Source organism: Phaseolus vulgaris, chromosome 3 (genome assembly GCF_051622355.1).
Source record: "Phaseolus vulgaris cultivar YP4 chromosome 3, ASM5162235v1, whole genome shotgun sequence".
Classification (NCBI taxonomy): domain Eukaryota; kingdom Viridiplantae; phylum Streptophyta; class Magnoliopsida; order Fabales; family Fabaceae; genus Phaseolus; species Phaseolus vulgaris.
In genome coordinates this window covers 46,911,857-46,930,930 of record NC_143500.1, presented here as the reverse complement: position 1 = coordinate 46,930,930, position 19,074 = coordinate 46,911,857, and the positions used below count along the sequence as shown (strand labels likewise).

The following is a 19,074-nucleotide window of genomic DNA, read 5'->3' as shown; positions in this document are numbered from 1 at the left end:
ACATAATTAATGAGGTAGAAGGAGAAGGTAGGAGGTGGATGAAGAGTTTGCCTTAGTTGTTTGGCCATGGAAAATATAACCACATTTTAGGACATGGCTCAACTGATTTGCCACCAAAATGAGCCTACACAATGTCCAAATTTTAAGCTACTTTTACATAAAACTGCTTTAGAAATGTATACACGTACTTTAAGACACAACTCTGCTTTCGTCCATCAAACACTAACCCAAATTTAAGACTCGTTCTCATTTACCCTTTTCTTATCTGCACAGAATAAGATACTCAGTTTTTAGTGTAACACCAAGGATGACAAAAATGAATAGTGGTAATTTAAACACCAACAAAGGCCATTGAAAACACAGGTAAGAAAATTATATTGCATGATTTCTAATCCCACGAAAAGAGTAGAAAAAGACCAAAACCACTAACAGAAATAGTTAGAAGAGACTCATAATAAATAACCTTCAAAAGATTTTTATTGTTGCTAATGATGGTCTATCCCAACGTGGCATGGTGCTTTGAAAGTACTAAAGACAACAATTATGCAGTTCTTTCTCATCGGATCCATCCACAAAGTTGTCTCATGCATATATACTCTTTATTATTCAGATGGAAGTTTGAAGTGTTGTGATTTTAACCTATGGGGATAAAGAGGGTGTGAAAATCATTCAGAAAACATAAACTACAATTGCATACAAAACTCCGGAGATGATCACTCCGCATTTCATACTATATGTTACAATCTATAACCAACCTATACAAAAAAAGCCCATTCAACTTCCATCCTTTGGCAATCCAAGCTCAAGGTTGCAAGGAAACAAAAACACAACCATCATATCTCTTGTACAGGAATTTTGGTGTTTCAGATGCAAATATGTGGACCCTATTATGACTGAATATTAAGGATGCGTAACAGTTGAGTGTATTGAGCTACTAGTGGTGCAGACCTTAGCACCATAGCTTAAAGTTGGGAGCAGGAGCTCTGCCTGCGGAAAAGAACTGTTAGAAGGCACATCTAACAGCAGATCCTCAGAACTCTCACCAACATAGTTAAAAGAATCCAGCACGTGCAAGTCACCAACACCATGGGGCAAAGCAAATAGGCTTTTTGGGCTGAAGCTTGAGCCTTCTTCTACAACTTCTTTGCCTTCACAGATAGGCTTTATGATCACCCTTTTGGGGCTCCTCATTGTTGTCTTCATTTCTGAAATTTGTGCGATAACTTGATTAGTGTCAAGAATTCAATTAAATGATAAACAGCAGAGAAAACCAAAACAGCTCAGTTCTAATTATAGCTTCTAACTGGTATAAAAATAACAGTAACACAGTTGTCTCAATGTCTCAACGTAAAAGCACAACATATATTCAACATCTTGCAAGGGAGGTATGTGAATACTTTTATTTTTCTTTGTTGAGATAAGATTATCATCTAACCTGAAAATTTTGGATTTTGGCTGTCATGCTCACGCATTCTCTTGCCATTTGTAACATTACTTGATTCCATAGCAGTAGATCCCAGACCAATAGTTTTTCCAGCTTCTTTTTCGCATTTCTGCACCCATAGAAGGATGCAATATAAATGAGTCTTCTAGACCAAACAAATCCAATCAAAAAATTTGAAAACCTAACTGCATTGGATCGGTTATTGGATCCAAAATTGAAAACTAAACCAAAATTTTATAGATAATACCTATGAAAGTAGTATTTTTCCAAAGAAAAATTTATATTATTCCACACCTAACGTACAAAATTTCCCTATTCTAATTTCTTTTCTACCACAAAACCAAGTTTAATTTCTTCTCTTTTGAATTTGGATATAAAGTGCAGGAACAATATGATTGATATTTTATAAATTATATTTAGAATTTAGATATACATTTTTATGTACTTATTTAAACTTGTGTTTAGTGTATATGATGAATTTCAGACTTATATTTGATATATTTATATGCACTTCTGTATTAAAAACAAAAAAACTGTGATCCAATCCAAAACAATTTAAATTGGATTGGATTTACACTTTAAATCACATTTATCACATAGAATTATAAGAAAACATAAAAGCATTAGTATCTCAATAATCAATCATTACAAACCTTGAGAAAATTATACTGTTCAACCCATTTTGACTTTGACATATTAGATAACACAAGCCTTTTCAATGTCTTCCATTCTTCAGGTTTTTTCCCCAACAAAGAGATGTCAAAGACACCTTCCCCAAGAAGTTGCTGAAAATAAATCAAGTTCTCCTTGAATTGGAAGCTACTGAACATGTTTTTAAGGCTGCAAATACAACCAGCACAATCAGTCACTAATGTTTGATTTAGTCTAGATTTCTTATGCCCTAAGCAGTTGGATATCTGATTCACTACAGGTGCCTTTTTTTGGGTGGAGGGGGAATGAAAAACTCAGCCATGTGTTACTTCAAAAATTCTAATCAAATGAGAACTCAAATGAAATGCCTTAATTTTCTTGGAGTAGTGTAGAACATTTAGAGCAATTGTGCGTTTAGCAAACCCCCCTCCCTTCTTTGAAAGGAGGGACTTGAAGAGTAAAAGCATAGTGACTTGAAAAACATCAAAAGATCATTATATGATCAATAATGATAAATTCAGAGCAAACAAGATAACTGATTCTAACCTATCAGTAAATTTAGCGGTATCAACCACAGGGAGATACTTCAGTAATTGCTGCTGCTCTTCATTTGTCAAGTTCCTCATAAACTCCTCGTAATTCACTACATCCTAACCAAACATAATAGCAGGAAATCTGTAGTTATAAATATGTATGAAGAACAAGACAGTAGTCACGACACAAAACCCAAAAAGAATGATCACATTATTTATGGAAAATGAATATTGCCTGTTCTCAAAAGAAATTAAAACTCAGTTGCTATCTTGCAAGTCCTGAGTGTAGTTACATGAATGAAAACAGATTATACTTGTGTGTGTCAGTGAGTGAGAGAGAGAGAGAAATCCAATATTATTGTTAGCAATAATGATACAAAACTATGCTATCGACGCAAAAAACTTGTGCAACTCACATTTAAATCTATTGAGCACAACAGTGAATTGTGATTTCCAGGAACTTGTAGTTTTTCAAGCTGAGACTTGTCCCTGAAATAAAAGAGTAAAATTTGTCACTTCTCCAATCGAAATTGTGCACTTATCTCTGATTTCTTCATAAAGCCACAGGTATGTATAAACACAATCTATAGACAGGTTGACATCCTCATACCCATTCCAGGAATATTACCAAAGTTATGCTAGCACAATGTTCCTGCATAACTGACTAGAATAATGAAAGACTGTAAACTGCTGTGGAAAACATGCCTTTCAAGTTTCTCTTGTTGCATGATTTGGCCAGCAGAGCTTTTGATCTTTTCAACTCCATGAGATGAGAAGTTCATGCCAATGTGATCACTATTATACAAAGGAATCGTACTAGAGAATGAATATGCTTCATTCATTAGGCATTGTTTATTATCAACTGAAAGAGAGCTAGCCTCAGACTCTTCATCACGAGTTATAGAGCTAGGATGCCTGATGAGAATGCTTCCATGTCCTATCTCAACAGAGACCATTGGTGTGTCACTTTCAAAAAGAAGATCCTCTTCAGAAGATGCAGAGAAATAAGACTGTTGTTCATGAAGAATAGTACACAGGTCTCTTGTGAGCTTCTCAACAGATGAAGGCTTTGGACGACCTGAACATGTCCTCTTTTTAGAAGGCACCATGGCATCCCAGACCACTGACTGAGCAGGGCCTACATAAACCATACTATCTATCTTAGAATTATATGCTTTTATTGAAGAAACAAAGGAATCTGTATTGAACTGCAGTAAGCAGCAATGAAGAACCAGACATGTTATGTCATGTAATGTCAAACTTGACATTTGCTATAAAGCATTGATAAGGGAATATATGCATAAACAAATAAAAGATAATTGATAATTCATGTTTAATTGTAAGCTTGCCAACAAAATTGTTGAGATAAATGGGTTCTTCATTATGAATTTTTTTTAAATCACTTCTGAATTCTTAAAAGCACACTTAAATGTATGATGTACAATTAGAATTAATATTAACTTGTTTTCTTCCAGAAAAAACAAGGCCTTGTTAGTGAATCTGCAATTCCACATTTTATCTTTTTTCTTCACCCATAATATCATTATCCAGTTCTTGATCAAGCTCACATTTTTTTATCAGCATTGATTAAGCTCACATAAATCAGGACAATCATCAAACCCATGCGATTTCAATGGAAAGGACAGCGCTGCCATAATCATTTATGTAGAAAAATCTTCCAATGAAATCAGCAAAAAGTAATAGTCCAACCTGTCAAATCACTAGCATCTGTGCCACCAAATTGAGCACAGCTCTCCGAGTTAGAGACAGCAGACCCTGAGCTTGATCTATTGCTTGTATCTTCATCCACAACCTTTCGGTGTCCTTGATTAAAATCTGGAATGAACCCTCCAGATGCAGCAATATCATAATTATGCTTTCGCTTGACCAATTTCACTTCTTTGTTCTTATTTAATGATATGCTTTTTACCCTGGAAACCTTTTGATCCTCATAATCAACATTTTCTGCCCGTGCATGCAAAGGGGTATAATTTGCAAGTGTTCCTTTAGTCCTCCATCGAGATCCACATGCATTGCATAGTACAGGCTTCTCAGGTGGCCCATTACGCCAAAGTGGTGTGCCTATTGCAAGGTTTTTTCGTTAGAAAATCTATGCAATTTAAAAAATCTTGCAAACAAGAATATAATAGAGATTATCTATGATTAAAAACAAAGCCAACATATTCTTATTTCACAGATATACTAGGAAACTGAACCGAACAAACATCTTAAGGATGTGACAGCATTCACTAATCATTATAAAAAAGAACCAGATACTTCTGCTTGAATGGTTGACTATCTTCCCATTATCAACCCGTTTACAAAATTTTAGATAACTTGTAGAAATATCCTTTTGCAAGGAAAACTATAGATTGGTCTACACTTCACATCCATCAAGAAGCAGATATGGACGAACTCAAATTAAGAAAACGTGTAGGATGGTAGGAAGACAACGCTTTCATATGAACCAAAACAATAAACATTTGTCCGCTCAGTGCTTGTAGCATTAATGTTAGGGAAATCTAATTACAAATTCTCATTTGTCCGGAATGAAATCGTTTTGTTCCCAAACACTGGCACTCAAATTTTAAAGTGCAAAACAATAACAACTCATATACACCAGTTCAAGTTTATCAGAAAAACAATGGACATCTCTAAGGCTTAAGTTGCAGGATAAGTTGTATCAAGGTGATCAGCATAATTGAGAAAGCTTGAAAATATAAAAATGACAAGTCATAGCAATTGAATTTTCATCCCAGCCAGAGACAATGAAGTAAGACCCATCTGAAGGATGAATGCAATGCATGGACAAAAAATCCTAAGGTACAATGAGAAATTGCTAGGTAGACAAAGTGACAACAAACAACTTGTAAAATCCTTTCAGAAATGGAGTGGATTACTACGGACATTTTGCAAAAGCACAATTATCTTCATTTCCTTCTCTTACTTTCTTTTGTTCACATAACATGCAAATGAGTGGAGAGTTAGTTGACCCTTCTGATAAAGATCATTTAGAACAACAGATGTTCTGCTTATTGAGAAAAAGGTTCTGTGTAATATTCAATTCATTACGAGATTAAATTTGCAAGAATTACATTTGCACACACTCCAGACACAGTCAGGGAACGCAAAGACCCACTGAATGAGTGACACAGAACACATCAACAGAGGAAGTTGATGTAATTGAACTTCCCAGAACTTCCATTTCCAAATATTCTGGGCAACAAGAATATTTGTATTGTTGAATTCTAATACATCCAAACAAAGAACATTACTATAAATTATCTCATTTTGTTTAAATTGGCCAGAACTTTCCCCTTGCACACATCTTAATTTCTCATCAAAATCACAAACCATGCCATCGGTTCCAAGACAAACTTCAAATTCAAAGAGACAAATTTCAAAGAACCAATCACTCTCAGGAAAAAAATTGCAAACAAAAGACTGCATATTGGAGAGACAAGAACTCACTTGTAACTCCACAGTGATAGCAAGGCCCTTGCTTGCCCATGTCTCAAACTTTTCCTCAAGTAAAGGGGAAAATATGTAGAAAAAATTGCAGAAAAAAGGGGCAAATAATTTTTTAACGAAAAAGAAAAAAAATGATGTTTTTTTTTTTAAAAGACCAGTTGTTTTGAAGGCTTGTATTAGTGGGTATTGAAGGCTCCCTTCTGCAGCAAACCCAGAAAACAGTTTGCAAGAATAAAGGCAGCAGAAGCCAATAGACCCAGAAGAGTTTGTGTTTTACTGTCCTTAAAAAAAACTCACATAAACACCACAAAACAAACAGAATTACAGAAATTGATATCTGGGTGTTGTAGCTAGAAATCTGTACAAGAGAAAAAACTAGTAAAGGAATCTCAGAAATGACAGAGAAAAGAAGAAGGGAAGGTGCAATGGAGAGAGAGACAGAAAGAGAGAGGAAGGTCTGAGTATGTGACCTCTTGTTGTATTGTACAAGAAGTAAATGTCCAGCTTTTCCTTTATTTATTTTTTTAACCCACTTTCTCCTCCTTCTCTCTCTATTTTTTTTTTTAATTGTCTTTTGTTGTTGTTATTTGAGGAATATTTTTTGGGGTTCCCTGATGTTATCTCAGATATTTCAGTTTCCATTTTGTTAAACTGAAAGTAAAAAAAAAATCCAGTTTACCGTGTTAAAGAAATCAGGTAGATTAATGCTGAATCACAAACGTCCTAGAATAAGAAATAAGAAATAAAATTATTTATTCAGTATAGTTTAGTGCGACAAATATGAGAATAAATTTTCTCAAGTACATAAAATGGCATCTAAAACACTTTGTAATTTATAAACTCTTTATGTTTTAATCTATATTTACTTAGTATTAATCATTCATATCATACGTTTTAAAATAAACTGATCATTTTAAGAGAAATCGATTGGGAGAATATTAATAGATGATTGCATATATGTTGTTGACTGTGGACTTTTCTTTGCTTTGCTTTTAATTTTTCAAATCCCCATCTTCACCATACAGATTTTGGTCCAAAAACAGTTTCTACTCATAATAACTCAATATTGATGGCCAAAAAACAAGCCCAAAACTCCATAAATATCAAAATAAGAGGGGCGAGAGAAAGATATTTTATTTTCGCCTTTCGTATGTTTTGTACCTGACATAATTTTATGTTTATGAAATGATTATTTGTGGTATTTATCCATGATTTTATATTCTGTGTCCGGTGTGTGATGGCATGATGTTGATGAATTTGAGTGGTGTTGATAGAGAAAAAAAAAAAGGAATAAACAGAGGTAGGAATACGTGTGTGAGAATTTGTTGTGAGAAACCCAATCAACACCGTTGATTAAGCCAGGGCGGTTGATGTTGGGGCCACCATTAGTGATATGCTTTTGCTTTAGTTAGTTTTTTAATTTGATTTGAAACCAACGGTGATTAAGGAGGGTTGTGGCGTAGCCACATGAAATCTGGGACTCAATTATTCAGAGGAAATGCCCAAGACAGGTAGAACAATTATCAAACTAGGGGCTAGAGTCACCAAACATTAAAAGGAAAGTAAAAGTCAGATATCCAATTGAAATTCATACCTATTAAGTTTTCTCCTCCAAATCCTTATTACACTTTTTTTTCTTTTTTTCTTTTTATGAATTCAAATGTGACAAACAGTGTGCCCATGATACATAGTGGGTATCTCATGAATTTGACTAATTTGGTGCCTTCTCAAGTTCCTTATCTTTTAGTGTGTTTTCCACCCTTTAATCTAAGATGGGAAAAGCCTCTTCAGGGTGGAGTATGTTTACTTTGTGTAAACCAATTTGGATCATTAAATCACCTTCATTCACTAAAAACATTGTGGAGCAGCAGCCACCACATTATCCCTTTCATCACATTCTGCCCAAAACACCAACTCAGATCTCGCTAAGAACCAACATGGCTTCCATGATCAAAGAAAAATCAAATGCCTCTAAGTCGTTCCAAAGAACATGCCTTGCGTTGTTCAAACTTTTTATTTAAACAAATAAAAAACAATAACAAGTTTTCTACATTATTATAATGTTTGTCCTTCATTTAAAGTGCTCTTCATGAATTCACCGATCACCAACTAGTCAAATCCCTCCATCTGGACTATTATTAAATTCAGCCAGGTCAATTTTAACCCTTTACCTTTGCTCATCAAACTCACACATACCAACACACGCATTCTTCATAACGTGGGGATTGAGTTCAAGGTATTTTTAGTTTTTCAAAAACAAATTTGGATTCTGTTTCTTACTTTTTAAATTATAGATTTTATTGTTATATCTTTTACTTGTTAATGTTGTATTGTTTCACCTTCTATTCTCATAATAATATTGTGATTCACTCGTATATATATTTGATTGTTTGAAAGTAACTAATATTAAGGTTACTTTCTTCTTAAGATCCTTCACATTACTCTTCTAGATACTTCATTGCACTCTGTTTCCAAAACAATAAAAACCCTGTATAAATCTCTTTCATTTCTTTGATGTCGCTTCACCCATTCTTTTATACAAAAATATCATATAAATATATACCAAAATATCTCAACTAAGTATAAGCAATATAGACATGAGATAACTATGTCAATAATACTCATAAAAAAATAAAATGTTAAATCTAACCTAAAAAAAGAGTTGCCTTTAGTATTTATCGGCATTAACATAATAATGCATATTCCTATATAGATGCAAACAGTTATATTTATCTAAATTGTGTTTTCTGCACAAACTTTGTAGATATGTTTAGGTAGTAGGATGTTAAGTGTGCTAAGTATTAGAACTTATAAGAGTAGTTATCTCTGCATTTTGATTGTCATTGCAATATTTATTATTATTGCAATATTTATTATTCAATGGAACCTGTAGAATAGGTTAATACACTGTCTGTATTTTCAGAGTAGATGTAAAATATCCTAAAGTCAAAACACATTAAAATGTGTGCTCTGCAAAAAGAAGGACCATCGTTGCCTCTCTGCTCCTATGCACCATCTGTTTTGTGTGTACATATATCGAACAACACGTCAAATAAGAATCAAGTTCACTCAGAGAGGTGGATAACATGGATTATGAAAAATAACATTAAATATTTCATGCAAAATAGTTTATGTACCTCAAACATTAATAAAAAAAAATTAAAAAAGAAGAAGAAGAGCCTTAAAATGTTGAGACTAAGAGACTCTCATCGATATAGAAAGAATACTATATTGTGAGATGATAACATTTAATTGTATATAAATGGGTGTAAATATCAATCTTATGAGTCGATTTTATGGGGTTGAGTTAGGTTTAAAGTTTACTCCGTAATATGGTATCAGAGTCATTTTGAGTCTATCCTAACGAGTGTTTGTTGGGCTTATCAAACCACCTGCTATCGGACTGTTATCGAACCGTTATCGAACCACCAATCATATGTTATCCCACGCACAAACTGTCACTCTCAAAATATACTGAAATTATTTTCATATTTGTTTTATAAGACATTAGAGTGAGTAATTATATATAGTAAAAGTTTGGAGAAACTTGTAAATAATATTTATGGTATAATTTGAAGAAGTTATTATAAAAAATACTTGTATTATATTAGAAGTGACAGATGGTTAAATTTAAAAAAATTATCAAAAACTAAACTTAATCTATAAGTTAATATAAAGTTTTTTTAATTTTTTTCTTTTGTATTTATTTTAAGCTTGTTAATTAGCCTTTTTTTTCTTATCAAAATTCAGAACATAACTGCTAATTTAAACCTTGTAAAATTTACTAAAATATAAGTATTAATGTAATTCACCTTCATTCATATAATAATATACTAGAATTTAAAATGTATATGAACAACTTTGGCACCCATTTTTCACATCTTCAAATTGCAATAAGCATTTTATTTACTAAAAAATTTGTAGCATTACTTCTCCTCTCTTGATATATTATAGCTAATTATTATGGAGAATTTTATTAAATTCCAAAATACATAAATGAAAAAGGAATAGGGATCATCCAATCCAATGAATTAAAAAAATCTGAATGTATTATTATTTCATTTTTTTTCAAATGAGAATTGATAATGTAAAGATATGCATAATCCTTGAAACTAAACTGTGATTTACACTTTACACGATTAAGGCGAGAATGCATTATTTAATTTGTTTTTACATTATGTATTATTAAAATATTAAATTTGTAGAAAATGAATAAATTTAGAATGATGGTAGTGCGGGTTGTAGGTGGGACCTACTAAAATGCATAACTGCCCTTGATGGACCTCTTCCCTTCGAAGGGGTTATTATTGGGTGTGACACTTCAAATGGTGAGGTCATTATGTCTGGCAATGATCTAGCGGCAAGTTAAGATATCTTCTGATTTATCATATTAATGTAATCTTGGGTACTTTTCATTATTTCATATAACACCCATGTTTTAATAATAACACTTATTAATTTTTTATTTTATTAAATTTAAATTAAAAAATAATATGAAATATTTAATATTTAAAATACTAAAATTTACTTTTAATTTATATAGTCTGTTAAATATGTAATATCATGCTTATAATTTGTATATTTTCTGATTCAATATTCTAAAAATAATAATTTTAATTTACTGCTAATATGTTTTTTAATTTCTACAATATAACACGGTCAACTATTTATTTATGTAAATATTAATAACAATATTTAATTATAAAATTATTATTGTCTCTTAAAAGATATGTTAGCATTTTTTAACAGTTAAATGATATATTAGATTGAACTAAATAACTTAATTTTGAAACATTGTGGGACCCAGATGTATTATTAGATTTTTTTACAAGAATAAAAATTACATTTTGGTAGATCTATGAGAAAAGTAAATTTAAATGTATCCTAAATTAAATTAAATATGAAAATAAACATTAAGTTGTTATTAAAAAGCATTAAACTTTAAAGATCATAAAAATAGTAATAATACCTTAATAAATTTTTTATTTAATATTTTACTAAAAAATACTTTTTATATGTTATCAAGATAAAACAATTATACTATTAACTAATTATAGATTATAATAAATACAAAATTTTAAATTGGATAACGCTAAAATTAAGAAAATTGTGTGTATATATATATATATATAAATAGAAAAACTGTTAAAATCTTTTACATGTTCTCTCTTATACTAATTTCTTTAATTATTTAAAATACACTAATATTGTTATTAGAAAAATTATTTATATTTGTGCATAATCAACACAACAGTTCTTTAAATCTATATATAATTATAGACTCTTAAAGATTAAAGATTGAAGTTGATGCACCAATTTATGAACTATTTCCTAAAATTACAACATTTTATGCTGAAAATTATGAGTAATCAGTTCAAAAAACTATTTTATTTAGTTTGATACATTTTAATTAAATAGATTTTATCTTCATAAAAAAAATATTAAATTTTATCATTTATAAAAATTCTATTTTTGACATCACCAATGAGTACATTATAGAGTGATTAAATCCAATATACACTAAAAAACTATTAAATAATAATCAAATTTAATGATAAAAATTAGTCACTTATCAATCAAATTAAATACTAATTTAAATATTTAAAAAAAAATATTAATATCTAATATAATTTTTATTATTAATAAAATATTATAAAATAATTTTTTATTTAATATTTAAATTAATTATTAAATTAATTATCAAAATTTTAGATATTAATATTTTAGATCTTAAGTTAGTATCTAAAAGAACTAATAGAAACAAATTTAAAATATAAGTAGTTAATAAATAAAATTTTGATAACTAATAATTAGATATTAATTTAAAAATTATTTTATAAAATTTTATTAATAATAAAAATTATTTTAAATATTAATAATTTTTTAATTTATAAAATAGTTTTTAATTTAGTTAATATAATGATTAATTATTTAAATTTTTAAAATTAATTTTTTTTTAATGATTCATTTTAAAGATTTATCTTATGAATCAGTGTAATGAAGCTAATTTAAAATGGAAATTTAATGGATCATACTTCAAATATACTATAATGTAAAATATAGAATTATTTGCAATATAAAAAAAAGATAAATTTTGAATTAAAAACTATAATTACAAAATTAAAAACTATAATTACAAAATAGTGGTGGATTCTAGAAGTTACGACTTAATCTTTGAACACGTGTACCCCTGAAATGCTAAGGTGCAGGTTAAAAGGATTCTCGGGAAGTAGAATGGTTCGGGTTGGTGATTGGTTCTCACCACTGTATAGAAACCTAATCTGCGACACAACCAATGACCGTTTCTCTATGACAACACCTTCTACTTCCTATTCTCTTTCTTATTGTTTTACTATGAAGTTCAAGACAAAATCTCTACCTAAACCATATTCAGTTTTTTTTTTCAATTTCTTCTGATATTGCATAACTTGCAAAAAAAGTTGATTTCTTGAACATAAATTAATTGGGGTATTAATTTATCTACTACTATTATTAAAAACTGTTTCAATTTATCAAAAAAATTTGAAGGTTAGTAAAAGATTTTTAAAATAAAATATAAAAAAATACATTTTTTTAATTTAATAATAAGGCGCATTACATAAGAGTCTTTATATTTTATTTATTGGAATTAGTGACATATTGTTATAAATTACAATTGTTATTAAAAGTATTAGTTAAATTAAATTGTTATTTTTTATTAGGTAAACCAAAATTTTATTAAAAGACATCAAACAAGCACTATCCATTATCTCATGTCTATATTTCATTTTCATACATGTACAAAGAATGCACATGTGTATTTCTAAAATTAGTTAACTAAAGTTATAGTTTACTCTTATTTTTATAACAATAACAAAGTCTTGACTAATTTCCAAGTTATAAGTTGAATAAGTCAAAACAATATTTTAATAATCCAAACATTGATGTTTTATATACTTATTAGTCTCTCTTATTTACTTTAACCTCAATAAAACTATATAATTATAAATAGTATTATTTTACATCTTTCACACCATCATGAAAATTTCTCACAATATCCCAACCTAAAATAATCAGGTGGAATGAAATTAAAATAATCAGGTGGAATGAAATTATTTCAAATTAACTAATAATTTTGAGTTTAAATTCTAAAGGTTTGATCTTATTATTTTAATAAGCATAACATCTTTTGTAAATTTACAATAATTTATAAGAAATTTTTTAATTAAATTTATGATTTTCTATTTTTTTATCAACCATCAAATATAGAAATGAAACACTTTGAGTAATCTAATATATATATAAACCAAAGAATAAAAATCATTTAAAGTTTACTTCAGTTATCAAAACACAAAGTTTAAAAAAAATCATATCTGATCTTACTATTTTTTTTATCCCTTTTCAAGTATACAATCTATTCATTTTAAACCCTACAGTGAGTAAAATATATTTGACTAATTCAAATAATCTCCACACTTGTGAAAATTATGTGAGAGCTACTTGTGAGAAGAAGGATATGAAGATTTGATAACATAAAATTGACCTATTTTATCATACAAGGTTGTATTAAATATGTTTATTTCTTTTATGATGGAATATGTGTAAAATTGACCTATTTTATTATATTATATTATATGTTGTGAATCCAACAAAAAGGGTTTATATATAAGGTATATAGTTTCTCTAAATGTTAGTTATACATATTTAAAATTTATATAATTATATTTATAAAACAAATCAGATAAAATGTATATGATCTTTCATATGCTTCTCCTCTTTTTCTTCCTCCTACACCTACACATCACTAGTATTTGCTCGTGTAATATAGTTATCACAATTTAAAAAATAAACTAAACACACAAGGCTAAACTGTTGTATCTAAATTCTAACATACTACAATATAAATAAATAAACAATTTGTTCATAAATAATCAAATTTATTTTTCAATTCAATATAAATATACAAAATTCATGTATCAACCACAAAAAATTAATTTATTTCTAATACCAATATACAGTAATCATATAGATTACACATGAATCTATGCATCAAGGATATTAAACAAGTGAAATATCAACCAACGTCTACTACCACATACTAACATCTGACCCAATGATCAATACTTCAATTTAAAAACGAACCTAAAAGAAAGGATTAAGACGAGTTCAAAAATTTAATATCTTGTATGAACTTCCTCAGCAGTTTCTCACCACATGATATATTCGTCTATATGACATAGACCATCAATGAAGATAAAAAATCTATGTTATAACATAAAAGTCAATACTTAATACACAAATAAAACAACGGGCTCATAATATCCCAAATGTATGAACTTAATTTTATATGAATTCCAAATTATGTTCATACAATACATATCATATAAGAATTTTACAAATCAATTGAATACAAACTAACATTCACTTCATATTTATAAAAAAAATAACATGTGTACATAATATTGACAAGAAAAAAAGATTTTTTTTTAGCTTAAGAGAAAATAATTTCACCGGAGTTGCCTACGCTTGAACCAAAATTCCTTCGCTTGAGCAAAAATTGGACCGACATTAGGCTTAGTTGCAATATTATTTTTACTTGAGCGAAAATTTATTTCGCTTAAACAAAAATAGACCTGAGATTAAACTTAGTTGCAATATTATTTTCGCTTAAGTAAAAAATTCCTGTAGTTTGAGAAGCTTTAAGTAACCTAACAAAATTAATTTCAAATCTTCACCCAAATCAACACTCCAAACCATTAATAACACAGTTCAATAACATTAAATAATCTTTTCAACATCAAAAACAACATTTAAATATCAAACTATCAAAATCTCATATCTCTACACTTACAAACAATATAGAATCAAACAATTTTCATCAAATAACATTCATATAAGAGAAATTTAGAACTTGTGATCACGTCACCTCCACATCTAGATAATCTATCCTATGGAAAAGTTAAAACTAACTTCTTTTACATGTAATTTCTTAGTATAACGGAAGTTCCTAAGTGGAACCACTCCAAAGTTTATAGACCTAGTGTAAGGTATCCAAACATTCCAAAATTTTAGTACCAAGTTGAGAAGAACATTTTTCTTAACTGGTACCACCAAGATTGATGACAAAATTATAAATAAAATGATAAAAGAATAATTTTTAGAGTGAATACAATGTTTTTTATTTGAAATTCTAATTAGATAAGATTAATCTCCAATTTCTCAGCTACTCTGATATATATGGAAAAAATAAATTAAAGATATTACATAGTAGACTTTAAGCATAACTCAACCTATGAAATCAGCTCAATGGGATGAAGTTTGCACCCACTTATATACAATGAATTGTTCCCATCTTTAGTCGTTGTGGGATCTCCAACAAAAGAGAACATAAAAAGGAGAGAGGGAGAAAAAGTTATGGGTAACCCTTTACAACATTATGGGTGAGCTTATTTATCAAAAATAAGTCATTGGACATAATGAGTGTGCCACATATATATATATATATATATATATATAATAAAGGTAAAATAAGTTTTTTTTTATAAAATTACAAATGTTCAATTTTAATATTTTTTGAAGTCTTTTAAAATTATAAACACATACTTGTCATACGCTTCTAAATTTTTTATATCTTGTTCGACTTTTCCATTAAATATATTCTGTGAAATTTTAAAAAGTTACAGAAAAGTTAATAGAAAAACTCATTCCTATAAATTCTTATAGAAAATTCATAAGAAAAGTTTCATGAGATATAAAATTCTAGTACTAATAATGACTTTTAATGTAAAATATTTTTTTTTATCCTTGTACGATTATAATATTCGTTTTTTTATCACTCTAAAAGTTTAGTATTTTTTAGGTCATTCAAAAATTATAAAATGTGGTTATTATTGATTATTTATAGAAACGAGGTTTCTTAAAAATTAACGTGTATATAGTTTTATAAGAATAATATATATATATATATATATATAATTTTGGAGAACCTTAAAATACAAAAAGAAAAAAAAAATAGATGGACAATTTGTCTAGTAATAATAATTTCTCTCTTTCTCTATTTCAGAGATCCTAAAAGTACATGAAAAAAGAAAGATGAAACATATTTTATCCTAATAATAATAATCTCACCCACCCACCCACATGTATACACTCACACATAACAAAGATCAAGCACAAAAGGTTAACGAACAACTCCATATAAAATAGAAAACAAAGTAACACAACAAAAAAATCAAATAAACTAACAATACAATGTATTGTGAAGCAAATAAAAGCATAACTTAAAAAACAACAACATAAGGGTTACAAACTGTATGAAAACCATAATACGAGTGGCACTAAAATAATAATTATAAGAATAACAATGATAATAAAAATCATAATAATAAGGAAAAAGTATTTAGTTAAAAAAATTTATTAAGATATTAAATTGGGATTTAAAAATACATTAGTGTCCAAAGAATTAATATAAAAGTTAAATTCTAGATCAATTGTCATACCATGTAGAAAGTCAACTCCATACTATAAAAAAAATTGAAATTACATTAACTAAAAATTGATATAAAAGCTGGCTTTTTAGTTTGATTAAGACAATACTAATTTAAAGTCTAGTATAAACTTTAAAAAGCTATAAAAAAATTCACAATGCTATTAAACAGCAGTAATTAATATGGTCAAATAGAATTGTACATTGTAAATTTACTTAAATTTATCTGTTGATGAAGCTTTTGTAAATTTATTAGTACTACAAAGAGATAAATATAACGGAAAACTTAATTTAAAGTTTCTCCTGCACTTCTTTATTTTTTTTTTCTTTCCATTTTGTGTTTAAACTGTGTGTAGACATTCACATGGTGATATCATGGATAAGTATAAACTGATTAGATAGTGGAAGAAAAATGTGGGGAACAAAAATTGGACCATTCATAGAAATTTGTAGCTACATTTGAAAGTGTGGGTTTTAATGGCTAAGAAAGGAAAGAAAAAAAGGGGTAAAGCATCAAATCATCTTAGGAGATTGAAAGATGGAAGAATTATGAGGAAAGAAGCAAGAAATGTTTGTAATGAGAACACTTAGTGAATAAGACACAGGGAAAGACAAGTAGGTGGATCTAAGATGCATAATTTGGATTGAATGGGAGAAAATAAAAATAAAAAATTGAAAAAAGAATTCTTCATCTTTGGTGCATGTCAAGTAGCCTTGTTTTGAGCTTTCATTCTCCCAATATTGTTGTTTTCTGTTTTAAATATAACATTTTTTGTTAAATCTTAGTTAGAATTTATAATTAATAATTGGCCTGACTTTTGAAGCATTGTATCAAGCCTATTTGTGTGCTAATAAACTATATATTATTTACTCTGATTATGCGGATAATACTAATTAAATGGAGACAATTTTTATGGCATGATATCGCATTGTTTCAAACATTATAGTGCGCACATGCGTTACAGATTTCTATTTCATTTTATATCACACTTAATTGGGGGTTACAAAACTAATTTTTTTCCCATATCTTCTTCACACTTAATATATATTATAATTTTATTTCATTAGACGCTTCAATAATATATTAGACGATTTTATAAGGAGTCTCATTAGATGTTTTTTCTAATTCATTTTAGAACTCAAAATCTGTTCTTAATTGGGTTTCATAAAAGCTTCTCGAACATGTTAAAAATATCACTAACTATTTTTAATTTCTCAATTTAAAAATTTTATACATAATATTTCAAGGTTAAATACTATTTGAAAGAGAATGTTTTAGCGTCTAATACATCCAAAATAAAAGCTTATAATCTTGTAGAGAACATCTATTGTTTTATGCATTTTTTGCACGAAGTGGATACTCTGCATCATGCCTCTTAGACATTTAAAACTTTAATTAAACAAAGTTTTGAGTTTTATTTTATTAATATCAGATTTATATTTTAAATAATTATTTCTAAATCGTGTTAAAATCCATTTTAAAAGAAGATTTATTGATTGCTACTACATGAATAAAAAAAAAACACACACATATATATATATATTATAAATCTAGCATACATCCATTCAAGTTTATATATATTTAGATACTCATTTCTATATCAAATTGATTTTACATAAGTTTACATATTATAACCTTATATCCTTACTACGTATTTCTTTTTACACTAACTAATTATATAAGAGATTCTAATAATAAAAAATGTTGAGCAATGGTTGTTGTGTAACATTTCATAATTTACATATAACTATTACAATAAAAGTTTTACCAATTTCTATACAAACTTGAAATTTTTCAAAATATTTCTAATACATGATTAGGATTTATAGAAATACAAATATTTACATATCCTTAGCTCAAAATAAAACTCTGAAACTTCTAAGGCTTTCCTGCACCTGTATGGTCATCTGCTCGTGTACATAGTACAGTCATCGCAGTTCAAACGCAACAAGAAAAGTAAGGGTAAGCTAGTGGAAATAGAATTTTATAATATACACACTTAAATCCAAAGAGAAAACCAAATTACATGACCAAATTTTCAAATTATTCAATTTTCTTCAAATCTCAACAATAAAACAATCACATAGATCTCACAACGTCTTCCGGAAGACCCGTATTAAGTAAGTCCTACCAAAGACTAACACCTGATCCAAAGATTACCAGCGAATCCAACAGAAAGGACTAGGGTAAGTTCAATACAACCCAAGTCGTGTATCTCATATGTCACGGTGTGCATGAACTCCCCCATCAACTTCTCACCACCTGATATCTTAGTCTATGTGACTTAGATCATCTGTGAAGCTCAGAGATCTCTGTGACCACATAAGCATCAATACTTAATACACAACAAACATCAGTCCATACATTATCTCAAATGTATGAATTCAATTCCACACCATTTCATCATACAATATCATTCCAAACACGATCCACAACATTCAAAAGCTTAATTAACATAAAAAAAAAACAACACTTAAATATTAAACCATCAAAATCTAATATTTTTACA

At 28.6% G+C, this 19,074-nt stretch overlaps 1 protein-coding gene across 3 annotated transcripts; it reads right to left on the bottom strand.

The window, feature by feature from the left end:
• Positions 1–668: 668 nt before the first annotated feature.
• Positions 669–6,636, bottom strand: LOC137808121 (GATA transcription factor 26). 3 transcript variants are annotated; one of them, XR_016519220.1, is made up of 8 exons: positions 6,100–6,586; positions 4,339–4,710; positions 3,239–3,766; positions 3,045–3,117; positions 2,642–2,745; positions 2,098–2,284; positions 1,436–1,553; positions 669–1,205 (listed from the first exon to the last, which is right to left on the bottom strand). XR_016519220.1 is itself a non-coding variant. In XM_068609076.2 (8 exons), the coding sequence occupies exons 1-8, from the start codon at positions 6,137–6,139 to the stop codon at positions 901–903; spliced, it is 1,632 nt and encodes a 543-aa protein (XP_068465177.1). In that variant the 5' UTR covers positions 6,140–6,636; the 3' UTR covers positions 669–900. The 3 variants fall into 3 exon arrangements, 2 of the variants coding, with proteins under 2 accessions (XP_068465177.1, XP_090155763.1); XM_068609076.2 differs by having other exon boundaries at positions 3,334–3,766; positions 6,100–6,636; XM_090299637.1 differs by lacking the exon at positions 6,100–6,586 and adding an exon at positions 5,456–5,669 and having other exon boundaries at positions 3,334–3,766.
• Positions 6,637–19,074: the final 12,438 nt, after the last annotated feature.

Bases quoted from the DNA above. Each gene is read 5' to 3' on its own strand.
- LOC137808121 (XM_090299637.1), bottom strand. From the start codon at position 5,537: ATGTCCGTAGTAATCCACTCCATTTCTGAAAGGATTTTACAAGTTGTT. The intron at 2,285-2,641 runs GTTAGAATCAGT...TTGTATTTGCAG, and splicing joins ACCGCTAAATTTACTGATAG to CCTTAAAAACATGTTCAGTA. The intron at 1,206-1,435 runs GTTAGATGATAA...CACAAATTTCAG, and splicing joins CCAAAATCCAAAATTTTCAG to AAATGAAGACAACAATGAGG.